This window comes from Diadema antillarum, unplaced genomic scaffold, assembly GCF_040938485.1.
Source record: "Diadema antillarum isolate AM-2024a unplaced genomic scaffold, OU_Dant_1.0 seq00000225_RagTag, whole genome shotgun sequence".
Classification (NCBI taxonomy): Eukaryota; Metazoa; Echinodermata; class Echinoidea; order Diadematoida; family Diadematidae; genus Diadema; species Diadema antillarum.
In genome coordinates this window covers 497121-514165 of record NW_027271277.1, presented here as the reverse complement: position 1 = coordinate 514165, position 17045 = coordinate 497121, and the positions used below count along the sequence as shown (strand labels likewise).

The window sequence follows — 17045 nt, the reverse complement described above, 5'->3', positions numbered from 1 at the left end:
AAATGTATGACCAATATAAGGATCCTTTATAAATAGTGTGATTTATAAGCATTTGATAATCCTAAAAACCCAGATGAATAGTGGTATGGATGACCACAATAGGACTGAAATGAAAGAAATTTCTATTCAACTTTGAAAAATACATTATACTACAAATGAGTGATGAAAGCTGAAGATATGCAGTTCTCATAAGGGTTCAAAATTCATCTTCTACCATTTAGAATTCTCTTACAACTGATTAAAAGGGTCTACCAAGAAATTTGTCTGCCTGACACAATTTGCCAGGATGATGTTGTTTTGTAGTATTTTGAGATCAGGTGTAGATTCTTAATTTTGATCATACATAGTACACAACTTTTATTCCTGAAGAGCTCTCCCAATTCAGTGGTGGGTAGGTAGAATGTTCCGTGATGATTGATCTTGCCCAAGCAATGATACTTCCCAACAAGTTGCGTGCGATTCACTCTCGCAGGGAAGATCAATGGATACATGGCCCAATTTGTCAATTATCGATTATCGATCACCGCGGTATGAAACATTACATAGCAACCACAATCTGATATGTTCTCAGATTGCAATAATGTTGGCATTACTTCTTGGGTATTATTTCACATTTTTGCCGATAATCAACTAAAATCTTGTCATCATGACATTATTTCATGTGTCTACATGTACTTATAGCAAAAATTGACAATTCCTGCAGAAACTATGGAAACTATACTTTATATCTTTAATAAGAAAATGATATACATGGATGTAGCATCAAACTAGAGATTATGTATTATCTGAGAGTTGATTAGTGACAGCCGCTGCTCTCGCCTTTCTCATCGTTGCTATGTCTGCCGGGATCAGTTCGTCCCATCTCCGGTGTAATTACGTGAATGTGTGAAGTGATTGTCAGACCCAGCCTGCCATACCCATCCATCCAGAGTCGGAAGCAGAGAACCCTCCTCACTGCATCACCTCCTCCGATTGATCTTGAGAATTCTCCATCCAGTCAACCTTGTGTGCAGGGAGATTGAAGGCAGATCATGTCATTATGTGTTGTTAATTTTATCCGCAGTTTATCTGTAAAGATGTCAGCCATCTTTAGCAGGGAGTAATTTTCCTGGTATCGCATAACAATTTGCTATACCACGGTACATTTTGGATATGACTACTATACACAATAGGCCCGTTCACACACAAGGGAAAAAGTGCGATTTAAAAATCGATTTTCTTATCGCGATCAAAATTTCGAAATTTTTTCCAGTGTGGACAGAAAAATCTCACTAATTACCGCGATCCTAATCGCGATCCAACTCGCACTATTAGTGCGATTTTTCAGAATAATCGCGATTATTTTGCCAAGCGTCGTGTGTGTGAGCGCGATCGAGATTCGGAAATCGGTATTTTTAATCCCATCGTTCGTAGCGCGTGCGAAACTCTATTGGGACTGCGGGGTCAGTCTTCGGTCATGCAAGATTCGCGCATGCGCAGTTTGGCCACTGATCGTTCTTTCCTTGCTGCGAAGTGCGATTTTTCCCTGTGTATGAACGGTCGAAAAAAAAAATCGAAATTTGGATCGCGATTGAAATTTCGATTTTCGTTGTTTGTGAACGGGCCTAATGTCATTGTATAGCTATTTCATTGCATAAACTTGTCTACCATTTTGTTGGAAAAGCATGTCCTTTGACTAAATAAGAGCAGAATTTATTCCCAGCTTCAGCACAACATACAATTAGACTAAAAGCTACAGAAAGACAGAAAATTATTAGAATTTAAGGAGATGTGTCACATGCTGTAATGCATTAAAACTTGTTCCCCAAAATCAAAGACAGAATGAATTGCAAGTGTGTATGTTCAGCTCCCATATTTCATTGTAGTATCTCCACAATTTCATATCTGCAGAATGATGGGCAGATTACATTCTTTGAAAGCATTGACATATACAATGTTGTAAGAGGTGGATTGGTTGTTTGCTCACATATTGAATTCAGCTGCTAATGTACCAGGAACACTGCACAGTTATGACTGCACTTGACCTCAATGAGTACAAAATCTGATAAATTCTGCCAAGTTCTGACGTCACTGTGAAAAACGTCAGACCTAGTTTATGATCTTAATCAAACATATGAAATATAGATTAAATTTACCATGACCGTTGTACTTGCTGTAATATATCTCTGATTTTTTTGTGTGTGTGTTCAAGTGCTGTTTCAGCAGAAATCATGAGTTACAGTTGATGATAAAATGATAATGAGTACATTTTACTGTTTACACTGCTAATTTTGAATGCATCAGCTGACTGTCTTTTGGATTGCGAGTTTCATTTTCATTTTAAATGGGATCACATGAGTATACTGTTGTCAAAGTCATGTCAAGGTCTAATATATCGGAACCCTAAGGTACAAAAAAAAAATGCAAACTTGTACAGCGTACAATACATGATGGATGTCAGTTGTGATATGTATACTTAACTATTCTAAAGGTACTGTACAATACTGGTTGAGGTGGGGATTCAGATTTATAACATTTTTGGTGAGATAATGAGAAACCTCTTATGAAATATGAAAGAGCATGTAATTTCAAGAAGGATTCAACGTTTATTTGATGAAAATTGGCCTTGAAATGGCTGAGAATCCAAAGAAGCGATCATAATAAAATTGACAGGCTACGACTTTTATTAGGATCTCTTTGTTTTTCCTTGTTTTTAGATATCTCAGTCATTTCAAAACTGATTTTCATCAAATAAACTTTTGATTCCCCTTAGAATTGTATGCTCTTTAACATTTCATAGAGTGGTTTCTAAATATCTCGCAAAAAGTTACAAGCTGAATCCTCACCTCGACCAGCACTGTACAGTCCCTTTAATGACTTACTGTACAGTAAGTATATCAGCCAAATTTACATAATAAATTTACCTGTTGCATAAAACCCTTACAGCTGGACTTACCGCTCATTTCTAGCGGTAAGTCTTCAAATTAGTGGTAAATTTTATAATCCTTGATGCTGATTGGCTGTGACACCTAATTTTGACGGTAGTTACCATTGAAATTCAATGGTAAGTTTTATGCAACGGGCCACAGATTTGCTGACTGAAACTGTAGCGTGATGGAGTGCCCTAATATACACAGCCATGGTTCAATCATACAAGTTGACCTTAATCAATACCATAGATTGAAATCGAAACAAACAGATCAATGATAAAGCTTTAATTGAAATCACACATGAAATACACTGTAAATGGTGCAATCAAATTTTCATGCCCCGTGTAGTTGTTTTTTTTTTCATGTAAAACATTGATGTTGATCACAGCCACCAGCCACGTATAGTAAATTGCAAATTTGATGAGGTGATAGCATCATTACGTTATGACCCTCCCTTTGTTACATTCACAAAAGAATCTGGTTTTGATTATTCATGAACTACGTTGTATGATATATTTCCCTTCCTCCCTGATATTGTCACATTGCTGGGTTAAACTTATACAACAATAATTTTACGTAAAGGATATTTCTCTTTACTTTTTACCTTTGCCAAGGAAGGAGGTTATGTTTTCATTGGCATTTGTTTGTTTGTTTGTTTGTTTGTCTGTGCAAAATTCATAACTCAAAAAGTCGTGGACAGATTTGGATGAAACTTGCAGGAAAGGTTGATAATGACACAAGAAACAGATGGTTTAATTTTGGTAGTGATCCAGGAATTTGTATGGATTTTTGAAGGATTTTTAGAATCTTTTTGCAGATAGGGTCAATGAACTTTAGAGTTCAGGCTGCACATATTTGAGGTTTACATAAATCATATGCGCTCTAAAGCCCATGCTCTGCTTGAGCGAGGTGCTGCGCAGCTGGAAGCTGCTGATGTAGACAAAAGGCTTAAATACATCTTGTGAAATTGTACAATTTTCAGCATTTGCGTAGAAGTGGAAATTAGCTGCGTGGTGGAGGTCTATGCTCTCCGAATGATTTTCTAGTTTTTTTCCTTGATTATGCTAGAAGAAAGGAATAGTAGTTTTGATATATGTTAGTAGTAATGATTTGTTTCAGGTCAGTGGGTTCAATGTCAACTTAAAGGACAAGTTCACCTTCATAAACATAAGGATTGAGAGAATGTAGCAATATTAGTAGAACACATCAGTGAAAGTTTGAGGAAAATCAGACAATCCGTTCAAAAGTTATGAATTTTTGAAGTTTTTGTGCAGTAACCGCTGGATGAGAAGACTACTGCAGTGTATATGTATAACTTAGATGTCACATGCGTACAACAATACAAGGAAAATATAAAGAGAATTTCACAAAATTCCATCTTTTGAAAAAAGTACATATTCCCCTGACTTGTTACCGACAAATGTTATGGGTAATATTGTTCCCCCCGCCCATAGAAAGAGGCAAGTCAAGTGCTCTTTTATTATGCGAAAAAAGTGAAAATATGTTGAATTTTCTTTTACATTTTCTTTATACTGTTGTACGCATATGACTCACAAGCTGTAGTAGTCTCCTCATCCAGCGGTTCCAACGCAAAAATTTTAAAAATTCATAACTTTTGCATCGATTGTCCAATTTTCCTCAAACTTTCACTGATGTGTTCTACTATTATTGTTGCATTCTCTCAATCCTTATGTTTATGAAGGTGAACTTGTCCTTTAATAGACAATCATCACTTCATGTGAATTTGCCAAACTTTGCTCAGCTGTAAAAGTGGATATCTTTATGTAACATGAAGCTAGCGCAAGAATGACAGTGTGCAACAGTTAACTTGAACATGTACAATTGTAGATTGACTTCACGTTTCGAATCACTTTCATACCTTTTGCCATTTAAAGAAACACATACATGCCTACAGAACGATGATGTATGGTGATGGTAGTGTTGTAGGTGTGCACTGGTAAAGAGCCAGTGAGTACACAAATTGTAGCGAGCTTGTTCACACTCGTCTTTATCATAGTAAGTGCACATGATGCTGTAAACCATCACACTGAACTAGTCGGTCTATGGGGAATGACTTGGGTGTGATGCTGGGCGTATCGTAATTTTCCCTCCATGTTCAGTCTGTAGCCTTGCCTGCAGGCACCTCATGTGTCTTGAAAGAATCATTCTCAACCACAAGACTTGATTAAGAATTCAAGGGGGATGTTAACCCTCCACCTCCCCCTCAAAAAAAAAATAAAAAAAATTAAAAAAAATAAAATAATAGCAATAAGGAAGAGCCACACTACAGATTTGTGGAAGGAAAACAAAAACACAGAAGTAGACTGTTTAATCCTTACATTTTGATTGTAATTGACAGATAGCCGTGGTACACCTGTATAGCCACTCCAAAATGTTTTGTATGTACCTAATTTATTTTTGCCTACCATATGACAAGGAATTACATATTCACTTTGATTTTGTTTTTCCAGTCTATTGGACATTTATTGAATTTTAGAGTTGTCTTTAAAGCTGATTAGTTGAAATTTGTTGGTGAAGAAAATGAGAGAAAATATAATTTGCTATGTTAAAATATGAAGCAAATGAGGAATCCTGGCTAGCAAATTATAAAACAAGTATTGCAACAGTACAGGTATTTTCTGCCATCAATAGAAAATGTCATGTCAAGGGAATCCAGACGTTTCTGAACAATTCTATTCTAATTTTTGCCCTTTTTATGCATTCAATTACAAATTCTCCTAATTTTTGTTTAATCTGATTTAATCAAGGTTCTCTTGTGCATTTCTCACTCATCTTTAAAGGGATGGTACAGTATTGGTAGAGATGAGAATTGGGCTTTTAACTTTTTGCGAGATACTGAGAAAACACTTATGATATAGTACAGAACATACCATTTTAAGAGGAATTCAAAGTTTATTTGATGAAAATCAGGTTTGGAATGACTGAAACATCCAAAAACAAAGTAAAACAAAGTGATCGTAATAAAGTGTGGGTCCCACACTTTATTGGAATTGCTTTTTTTTGGGATATCTCGGCCATTTCAAAACCAATTTTCATCAATTTTAATAAATGTTGAATTCCTCATAGAATTACATGTTCTTTTATATTTCATAAGAACTTTCTCATATGTCACCAAAAAGTGTTAGAAACCTGAAATTAGGTCTCAATCAAAACTGTACGATCCCTTTAATATGCCATTTGAGTTGAAGATATGGCTGTGCTGCAGAATTGATCCATACATCATAGAAATGCCGTTTGCAACTGTGCACTAATACCATCTACAGACTAGCTGAGAGTGATCATCGAATGATTATGGAACACTAGAGGTTTATGAAAATAATCATTGTAGTAGCTGTCATAGTGTAGAGAGGGTAATGGCATGAAGGATGAAAACAGGGGTCACCTCTGCAAATCACATCTATCACTTTAAAGGGATGGTATAGTATTGGTTGAGGTCAGGATTCAGCCTTTAACTTATTGCGAGATACTTAGAGACCACCTAATGAAACGTTAAATAGCATATGATTGTAAGAGGAATTCAAAGTTTATTTGCTGAAAATTGGTATTGACATGGATGAGATCTCCAAAAACAAAATGAAACAAAGTGATCCTTATAAAAGGTGGGTCCCACCTTTTATCAGGATTGCTTTGTTTTGAATATCTCAGCCATTTCAAAACCAATTTTCATCAAGTAACTTTGATATCATCCAAGAATTATATGCCTTTTCATATTTCATATGAAGTTTTTCGTTATCTTTAAAAAAAAAGAAGAAATCATCAAAAAAGTTGGAAACCTGTAGCATTAGCATCTCAACCAAAATTGAACCATCCCTTTAAAGGTACGGTACTCGGGGCTGTTGCACAAGTTCAAACCTATTCACAGCGTGGAGGTATATTTGATGTGGTGAGTGTATTGCAATATGTAGTCACTTATGTTCAGGGAAAATCTGTGAAGTTCTACAAACTGTAAGAGAATATTGCGGCAGAATTCAACACTTTTAATCGTTGGATTGGCCCCTCTGAATTTCATTATACATTGTACATTGGAGAAAGATTGGATAGAACTCCTGTATACAGCATATATTTTGCAAGGTTTTTATTTCTGCAAATTTTGCAAGTCGGGTACCATTCACAGATTTTACAACATGCAAAAGCATCAAATCTGATCACGACATATATGTGGCATGCATGTGTGCATGTTTCTGTCCACCGTACTCCTCAATCACAAATTTAACGAATTGCAAAATTGTTGTGATCCCCGATTCACACAAAAAAAAATTGGACGTGCTATTAAAAGTGTATGTCGTATATACAGTACTTCAATTTGTGATAGATGTTTGCACAAAATCAGGAAGAAGTGTACAAATATGTTGCCAATTTGAGAGAGAAAGAGGAAGTCTAATCATTTTTTTTTTTTTTTCGATGTAAGAATCAGCTTTGAATAAAGCAATTATGAGGCTTTTAAAAATTCTGCAATAGAAACTAATACACAGTGACAAATAAATGAGCAACCAATTGCAGATGTATTGTGAACAACAAAGAGAATTTCAGAAATTCTGCAGTTGGAACGAGCAGGTGCATATTTGTATACCAATAAACAAATTTTGTAGTAGTATACAGCAATTGAAACCTCCCTGGTAACAATGAATGATAAAGATGATAATAAAAAAATAAAGCAGCAAGTCACAGAAATGTGGTTACTAGGATATAAAGGGTTAATCTGGAGATGTCTGGACAACAGATGGAGGAAACACAAACACACACACACACACACACACACATACCCATGTTGTGCATGCTTTAGTCAGACTTCTGTTTTTGTTTTTGTTATTTTTTTCTCTTTTTCTCCTCTCTCTCTCCCAAGGGATGGGGGAGGAAAAAAAAAAAAGAGCCAGGTGAACAAATTTGAGCAGTGTGCTTGGTGAATCCAGTTGGAATCTTAATGGATATGGGTCAGGTCCTTTAGCCTGGGTTGATGTTTACTCAAAGCTCTTTCTGCAGCAAGTGAAACGGCAGGCGGCGTGGAAACGAAAGAATTGGAATGCCTTCCCAAGCAGTGAATCCGTTCTTTCTCTATCTTGCAATTTTTATTTAGCCATCTGCATGCTGTTGCCATGGTGCCATCCAGTCATTGCCAAAAGATTTTTGCCCACCCAAATCTGCAGTTGACCAAACAGCTATTACTATTAATGAGCAAGTTCATTGCACTTTGCTTGTTGAATCACAAAGTTTAGTAGTCCTCAAGAGAGTGGAACTGTGAATTTTGTGTTGCAAAATATAGGTAATTTAATTTGCGTAAAAAGCCTGATAAAGAGTCTATATGGGAAGTTCATTTCTACTATTTTCTGATTTCTAGACTTTGATTTCCTGTTATTGAATATTTGTCAGTCATATCATTTCATAGATGTGATAACTCTAATATTGACAGAATATCACAACATGCATTTAAACATCTTACATGGGTATAGAATTGCAAAACACATCACTTATGGTAAATACAGTATGTGAATTGAGGGAATGCAGTGTATTAGTAGAATACATCAGTGAAGTGTGAGGAAAATTGCACAATCCATTCAAAAGTTACGAAGTATTAAAGTCGGACGATCGTCATCCCTAATGATACGTAAAATCCCGAACGACCGAAGTTTGTGCGTGCAATTGCACAATGCCAGACTCGGTGCTATATCCATAGACGTGTGGGACAGTGCTGCAACTGAGACACGTGTGTGTGTGTGCGTGTGTGTGTGTGCGTGTGTGTGTATGCATCATACACAAACATTGTGACTGCGAGCTGCGGTGATTGGAGGAGAGAGGCCAGAAGACGCATGGCTCTTTTGGCCTCTCATCATGCGCATGCGCACTGAGAGTGTGTGTCCATTCGGAAGCTCTCGTGGCTCGGTCGGACAGCCATTTTGGGTCAGGAGATTTCTAGCACAGAACTCTTGTAGTCTAGAGTGTTGTTCGCTGACCCATTGAGCCAGCGCTATTCTCATTCGATGTCACGACATTTGATACAGAATGGGGGAGGCAGCGTGTTGCGTTTGTCTCCGTGCCGCACAAACCACTCGCCACGATTGTAAGGCTTTAAAGTTTTGGTGCACAATTGCCGGGTGAAGAGACTACAACATTTTGTGACATCACACATTGATGGTATACTGTAAACGTCAATATTTTCGCGCGATTAATTTTTCGCGCTGAGCGGCTCAAAAACATATTCGCGGGTTCTTAAATTCGCGCTCCGCAGCGGGTTAATACACAGTCGCTGTTTTCATCCAGCGATGCCAGTGTACGATAAGCGGCGTAGCGACCGGCACGAGTGCGAGTACAAACGCTCAACTACGTAGTACATAACTTGATACATGTACTGTAGTACTAGTACTGTAGTCGCGGGTCGCGGGGATTGTACTGTAGCACACCAATCGGCCGTGGGCTCGGTGCGTGCGGTGCGTGCGATGATACTGCTATATGTGTAAACATGTCTGTACGTAGCAGTATCATCGACGAAGCGCACACAATTCAGGCCATTCAAAATGTGCATAGAAAATTGCGAAGATATATTCGCGCGTTTTTTAATTCGCGCTAGCCGAACGTAGCGCGAAATCCGCGAAAATTAATGTACCGCGAAAATTTCCACGTTTACAGTAAAGAAGATAAAAACAAAATTGAACTCATTTTCTCTTTTCTCGCATTATGATAGAGCACTTGACTTTCCTCCATCAGAGAACAGGGGGAATAAAATTGTCCATAACAGATGTCAGTAACAAGTCCAGGGAATGTTTACATAGTACTTTTCATTAAAGAAAAGAAGAAATTTTGTGGAATTCTCTTTGTATCTCACTTTTTATTGTTGTACATACTTTACATGATCACAAAATGTAGTGTCTTCTCATCCAGCAATGGCTACATCAAAACTTTAAAAGTTCATGAAAAAAGTTCTCATAGGATCGTCCAATTTTCCACAAACTTTGCTGATCAATGTGTCCTGCTAATATTGCTGCATCCATTCAATCCACAAGTATATGTGGGTTTTATTCCACTTTAAGAACTTAATTTAATTGCAGAAAATATCATATCTGATCAGATTGTGAAAACAGTGAATGGTGTTAAAAAGATTCAGCTTTATATAATTTCAGTGGAATTATAGAAAACATTGAGGAAGCAAATGGAATAGTGATACTTGATATGAAATGTAAAGATAATCTGTGCTTGTAATGGAAATATTGGTGCGTACTGTAAAACAAGGAATGTTGGCGTGCATTTCAATTTCGCGAATTTCGTGAGAGCCAAGATTCACAAAGTTAAAATGCACTTGAGAGTTCTTGTCTACACTATATGCATTGAATGTTAGGGGCAACTCAAGAAAATTTCATGCCGCAAAAAAGGACGTCGGCTCCAATTCGCAAAAATTTCATGCTGCGAAAATATCGTGTTTTACAGTATGTGAGGGCGAATAATGTTGGTCACATGATTATAAAATCATCAATTTTGACTTCAAGCATGCTAGCATCGCCTCATATCTGTAGCATATGACATTGCAAAACTATACAAATGTGGAAATACTACTGAAATCATGCCTGCTTTTTGTCTTGTGTTTATATCATATTTTGCTGCATTAATGCAGACGTTCTTCAGGTACTGATGATGGGTTTCTAACGCTGACAGCGATGTGTTTAGGAGTTACAATTTTCCAGTAGATCATGTAGAGTGTACCTCATAACTGTCTCTTTAGCTCTTCAAACAAGTGAGATGCAATGCAAGGCTCCAGACGGTATGGAGCATTTCACCATGCACTCTTTGAACTATTCATGATATTCTAGTGATGTGCAAATAGCATGTGTGTCTGTGATACAATGTCTATCCTAAATTGAAGTTGACTGTAATGGCCCAAGGCAATAGAGGGCGATAAGCTTGCTGTGACATTGTTCTCCTTTTTTGAGGATGACTGTCAATTCTTAAATCAAGTGTAACCTTTGTGTTGATTTGTTTTGTCTGCAAAGGTTGTTTGTTTTGTTTGGTTGTTGTCAAAAGACCATCATTTTTCGGCTGATTTTCTCTGAATTGAATCAGAACGTGTTCTCTAAAATGTATGGTTATCAGGAATTTTCTCATAATCCATAATTTGTAAAAAGCAATGTCACCATTATTCTGTGATGCATGCTTGACATATATGCATACATTTGGTCAAAAAATGAAGTAATCTTTCAATTTGACTTACAAATCATCCCTCCTTGAACAAGATGACAGTTTTCACATGTAGTTTACCATACTTCATACATGTAGATTGTAAACTATCTGCTTGTAGATATATTGACTCATGTGCTTTAGATGTAAATGTCAATTCTTCTTATGTAATAATACATTTCTTTTTTGTTTTGCTCTCAGCATTTGACAAACATCTACGGATCAACGGTCAGGACTACCAGCTGAAGATCATCGATACGGCCGGACAGGACGAATATTCCATCTTCCCCCAGTCTCTGTCGGTCAATATCCATGGCTACGTCCTCGTCTACGCCGTCACATCAGCAAAGAGGTTGGCTCTTGTTTGATCAGCAGGCCATCTGGCTGAACCTGACAAGTTACCAAAATCTTGTGTTGTGTTGTTTGATATTAAATGATTCCTGTTATTTTCTGGTTCTATTTTGGACATTGACCTCGGTTCAGGAAAAAAAACAAACTCATTTGTTGTTCATTTGTCGTTCAAATTCTGTTTTTAGTCACTTTCAGTCTCTTGTGACTAAAAAAGAAAGTAACTTATTTAAAAAAAACAAAAAAACAATCTGTTGGAGTAGTCTGAGACCCCAAGCATCACTTGAACTGGTGGTAGACTCTCCTACGTACCAGGATCCCCCCCCCCCCCCAAGCAAACTGGAGACTCTAGGGTTATATTTATGTTCTCTGGTGCTATCTTAGCCTAGTCTTTTAACATAATATGTGACAAAAACTAAAGTTTAGCTGCAGAAAGCTAGATTTTAAGTGGGAGGAATAGGCAGGAGAGACACTGCTAGAGTGGAAGAAATTTAAACTCAGATGGGAGAGCAAGAAATTTTGAGAAAATGCCCTCAAAGCCGGAGATCTCTTGCCAAAAGGGGGAGATTTGGAGTCTCAAATTAAGATAGTGAAACCAAAATATGCGAAAACACATTATGTTTGTATTATATCGCATGATATGTTTTCATTTTTATAGTTTTACAGAGTCATACTTGTATGTGTCAGATGTATAGATCAGGTGTAATGCCTTTGATTTTTATTTTCTAGGCCACAACACTTAAAATGACGACAAGAATGCATTAGATCTAGTACATTCATGTGAATCATAGATCAGAATTTAAGATATGATTTCATATAAATTTGCTGCAGTGTAAGTTACTGTAGGTACATGGTTAATTATTGAATGTAGAGATAGTCTCTTGCTCAAGTAGTACATGTACTGTATGTTACACGAATGACCCGCAAATTCGGTAAACCTAACCTCAGCCTAAATACCATTAACCTGTTGAGGATGAGTCCCGAGTTTACTCGGGCAGGTGTCTATATATAGGAAATGTGTGTTGTAGCAAAATCAGTCCGTCCTCAACGAGTTAATCTCACTGTAGTATTTCATTCATAAGAGCTTCAATTTTGTTTGTTTGAAGGTTTGTTATCAAAGCACAATATTAAGTGGAGCTGTGCAAGGTAGTAGTCTTTATCTGTGGAAGAGAGCCCTCACAAGTCCATTTGGTAGTGATTGACATTCTTTGCTATTGGTACTTCTCAACCTAACTGATCAAGTGTACTGTAGTATTGCTGAGAAGGAATGGGCTGTACAGTGTGTGTCTCTTTGGTTTCATTACATGTAATATGGCCCTACAGGACATTATGAATGATTGGACACCCTACACTGACAGATATGATTTATCTCACCATACTGTGTCATGTATAATTTAGCTGTTAAAGCAGTGACAATACTCCCAATGAATTAGATTTCTTGTCTTCTTTCTCTATTCTTTTGTTCTCTATTCTTCTTTCCCATTTATTCGTCTGTCATCCTTTCTGCTAATTTCTCCTGTTTTTCCCTCTCTTTCTCCCTTATTCTTTGTCATCATTTATACATTTTTTCCTTTTTCATTGTCTTCTTATTTCTGAATGCTTCTCCTCCTCTGCCTGGTCTTACCTAAGCCTCCTCTCCATATTGTAATGCTTTGATTTTATTTGTATTCTTTCTTCCTTGTTTCTTTTGTGCAGCTTTGAAGTAGTGCAGATCATCTATGAGAAACTACTGGACATGACAGGGAAAGTCAAGTAAGTTTGATACTCAATGATAGGCAGATTTCTTTCTATGATATAACTTTGTGTTGTTGGAGGCAGAATCTCTTCACATGCTTCTCTATTTTAAGGAAAATTTTGATATCACAGTAGTGATTCTCTTTGCACTCTTTTTGATTGCCATCAAGCTTCATCTATTGATTAAAAAAAAAAAAGTTAATGATCAAATTTCAGCTATTGCTACCTCATGAATTTATGATTACCGATGGTGAATTGTAAAATCATCTTGCAAAATTTGTGCTTCAGGGATATTCCATTCGTCTCAACATCACACATATCTTTCCAGTTTGAATACTTCTTGATGATGAGGGATTTAGTTTTGTTTTGAATGCACGACAGAAAGAAATATGTGGGGATCACAGTTATTATGTTACTGTTTTTCAAAACCTATCACCTGTTCTGGTGTATTGAAGATTGATGTTGTAAGAGCAAATGTTAATTTGTTTTCACTTTGGCGTGTGTGTGCTGTAATAATTCATAAACTGATTTAATGGAACTCTAAAGTGACATTTTAATGATGCTAGCAATCATAATAGTAGTTTTTGTGGTAATAATGAGACTGATAATAAATCTGAAAATAGTCATAACAGTAATAATGATAGTAATGACAATGATGATAATAATAATAGTAATACAATTGCCATATGAACCATCTTTTTTTCACTATTAATAACATTTTCTCTTTGAGACTCTCCCTCCCTCTCCCTTCACCATGATTTAAAAAAAACAAAAAAAAAATGGGATAGTAGTTGTCTATATATTATCTTTTATCCTTGGTCTGGGGACATTAATGTCATTAAACTTAAGTGATCCCATAGGAGTGGATTGAGTGCACTCTAGATGTATTTTTGATACCAGTGATCGGGTTAATGATACATTGTGAAGCACTTAGAGCATCACGATACATTAAAAAGGGCAGCACAACAAAACAACTACTTCTATTGCTTTCACTTGTGAAAGGCAAGGCTGGTGAAACCAATGTCATAAGGTTATCATCTTTATCAGCATGCCAGTGGTTCACTTACAATGTATGTTACAGTTTATAGACCCAACACGTTCGGAACGCAGCTTGGAGAAAACCAGAGACAGACTGGATTATTAGTCAATAGTCACAAATTACCTAGGTACTACATATGATTGCATTCAGTCACTCTGTTTAACCCTAACTTAAATTAGTAACATATTTTCATGTTTGGAACAATGTCCCATACAAATTTCATCGAAAGAACAGTGAAAAACATAAAGTCGAAAAAACAGAGAAATACATAGGAAAATCAAAAAACAATAAAATACTTAAGAAAATTTTTCTGATGGCACAATTTTTTTCTCTTACATTGACTAAGGACACTAAAAAGAATATTTACACAAAAATGTGCTTGTTTTGAGCTTTATTTAGTGATTTATATCAAATTGTCTGATTTCATGCATCATTATGCATAAATTAGCATAATTTAGCATAAATGTTTGGGGGGTTTTTTTATTAACTTTATGGTACTTTAGATTACATCATAGGCAATGTGAGTGCCAATTTTCGTCGCAGCGGTCGACGGCCAAGATCTGGAGGGGGGGCCTGGGAGGCCCCCCCAGCTCTATCATCTACCTAAAGAGCCCGGCCTAGTTAGGGTAAAGAGAAACAGAAAAAAATCAAAACAAGTACCTCATATCATACAGTAGGATGAAAGATTGAGCACCACTTTTGAATGGCTGAATTGGGCAGTAGCCAAGAGGGAAGTTTCTTCAATATGTCAGGCTTACACAGACATGTCAGACATATCACACTTTATGGTATATCATGTTATCATGGAGCATGGAGATGAATACGGTGAATATATATTACATGCATAATTCTTGTGTTTCTTTTTGCTGATGTGCCTCATCTAAATTTGACTGTTCTGTTGCATGTATAGATACAGGATGTCACTTCTTCATTGGATTCAGGAGATCGATCACACATGACTTGCAGAGAGACAGACAAACAGAAACACAGACACACATGAACAGACAGACACACATACACACTGATATGGACTGAGAAAATAAGAAATAGTAAAATGCCAAGAAAGGAAGGAGTCGCCCTGGTGATTTGATTTTATATAATGGAAAGAGGTTAAAGGGATGTTGCCATTCATAAAAGAAAATATCTGCATAATGTGCTAATCATGAGAGTGCAGGGTCCTCACAGCCTGCGGGGATGTTGTCTGTTATTAATCACTAGAGGTAGACTCCTGGGTGAGATCCCTGTCAGCTTGAATTCACCTCACATCCTATTTTAGACTCTCTGCCAGCTCACACAGCTCCAGCTGTGTGCAGTGGGAAGGAAGTCTTATTGGTAGCCCTAGGGTGGTAGAGGGTGACGTCCCCCGCAGAAGGCAGGAATCTTCTTCTTCTTCTTCTTCTTCTTTGGAGCCTCTCTTGTGTGATTTGACTTCTTAATTAACAGTATCTAGCCGAGTGCTGGTAATGCTGGATGTAGTGAAAAGTGCATTGACACTCATAGCCCTCTCTCATTATGTGTTATGCATTATGTTAAGTATCTGTGTGTTATGTTCATTGAAAAGAGATATCATTCAAAGCAGTATTTAGGATGAAAGAAACATACCTTTCACAGTGTATTTTCATTTGAGTGGGTATGAATTAATTAAGTCATTAATGTGTTTATCTATGACCATTGAGGACGAGTCCTGAGTATACTCGGGCATGTGTCTATGGGAAATGCATGTTGTAGCAAAATCAGTCTGTCCTCAATGGGTTAATATACTGTTATATTTATGTATTTACTCATTCATTACATTAATTGATTAATTGATTAATTAATTAATCAATTCATCCATTCATTCATTCATTCATTCATCCATTCATTCATTCATTCATTCATTCATTCATTTATTCATTCATTCATTCATTCTACAGTTATTCTGCTAGTCAATCAGTTGGTTACACCATAATGTCTTATTTAAAACCTTAGCTATCCCACCCTAAGACTCTTTGGCTTGCTTTGCACTAAACCCCCACATTACGTACAAATTGACTAAATGTAAATATAATGCATGGCATAGCAAGCATTTCAGTCCAGAGACAGGATTTGAAGAAAATGTTGTGATATGGCTGTAATGGATGCTATGCATATAGGCATCATAAGGCATGGAGTTAAAGATCAGAGCTCCATGGTATACTGTAGGTATGGTCCACTGTAAAAATACTATAGAATGAAATCAATTAGGCATTAAACTAGGTTTATGATACATGTACTATATTACACTTTGAGCTACAATGATTCAATTTAGCCCTCGATTGGGACCAGATTTTTCGTTTTCACCTGCTAAGAACTGAGATCAAAGTGTATATGAGGAGAAACATGGACTTCATTTTATATTCAGACTTTAAACCAACCACTTCTGTACTTTGGTTATCTCCGTTGGGCATAAAGACAAGACATTAACATGTTACTCATTGCTATAAATAGCTTGCCATGCAAACAAGCATCGAGTTTGTTTGCATAGTGCATTTTTTTTAAAAATAGAAGACATACAAGGACAGACTGTCATATTACAAAATGCTGTTCCCTCTACTTGGTCTTCATATGCGACCCTGCATCAAAAAACAACAAAAAGTTGCCAGACATGGATTTTCAGTTAAAGACAGATTCTGAAAGAGCAGACTCTAAGCTTTAAAATGATGTATAACTCAATCCAAATGGACTCCCCTAACCTATCTGAATACTGGAAAGAAAGCACACACTCTGGAAAAGTGCGAACTGAGAAAAGAGGCTCTGAAGTTCAGAGTCTACTCAAGCACTTTAATCTTTACCAAACCGTGCTAGCTACAAGATAA

General features: G+C 36.7%; 1 protein-coding gene across 1 annotated transcript in view; it reads left to right on the top strand.

Annotated features, from left to right (window-relative positions):
• The window catches only part of LOC139729195 (GTP-binding protein Rheb-like), a 45209-nt gene that overhangs the window by 17716 nt on the left and 10448 nt on the right, over positions 1-17045 (top strand). Inside the window, exons 3-4 of the mRNA XM_071640123.1 lie at positions 11292-11442; positions 13134-13190. Coding sequence (XP_071496224.1) covers positions 11292-11442; positions 13134-13190 — 208 coding nt within the window. The remainder of the gene's footprint in view (positions 1-11291; positions 11443-13133; positions 13191-17045) is intronic.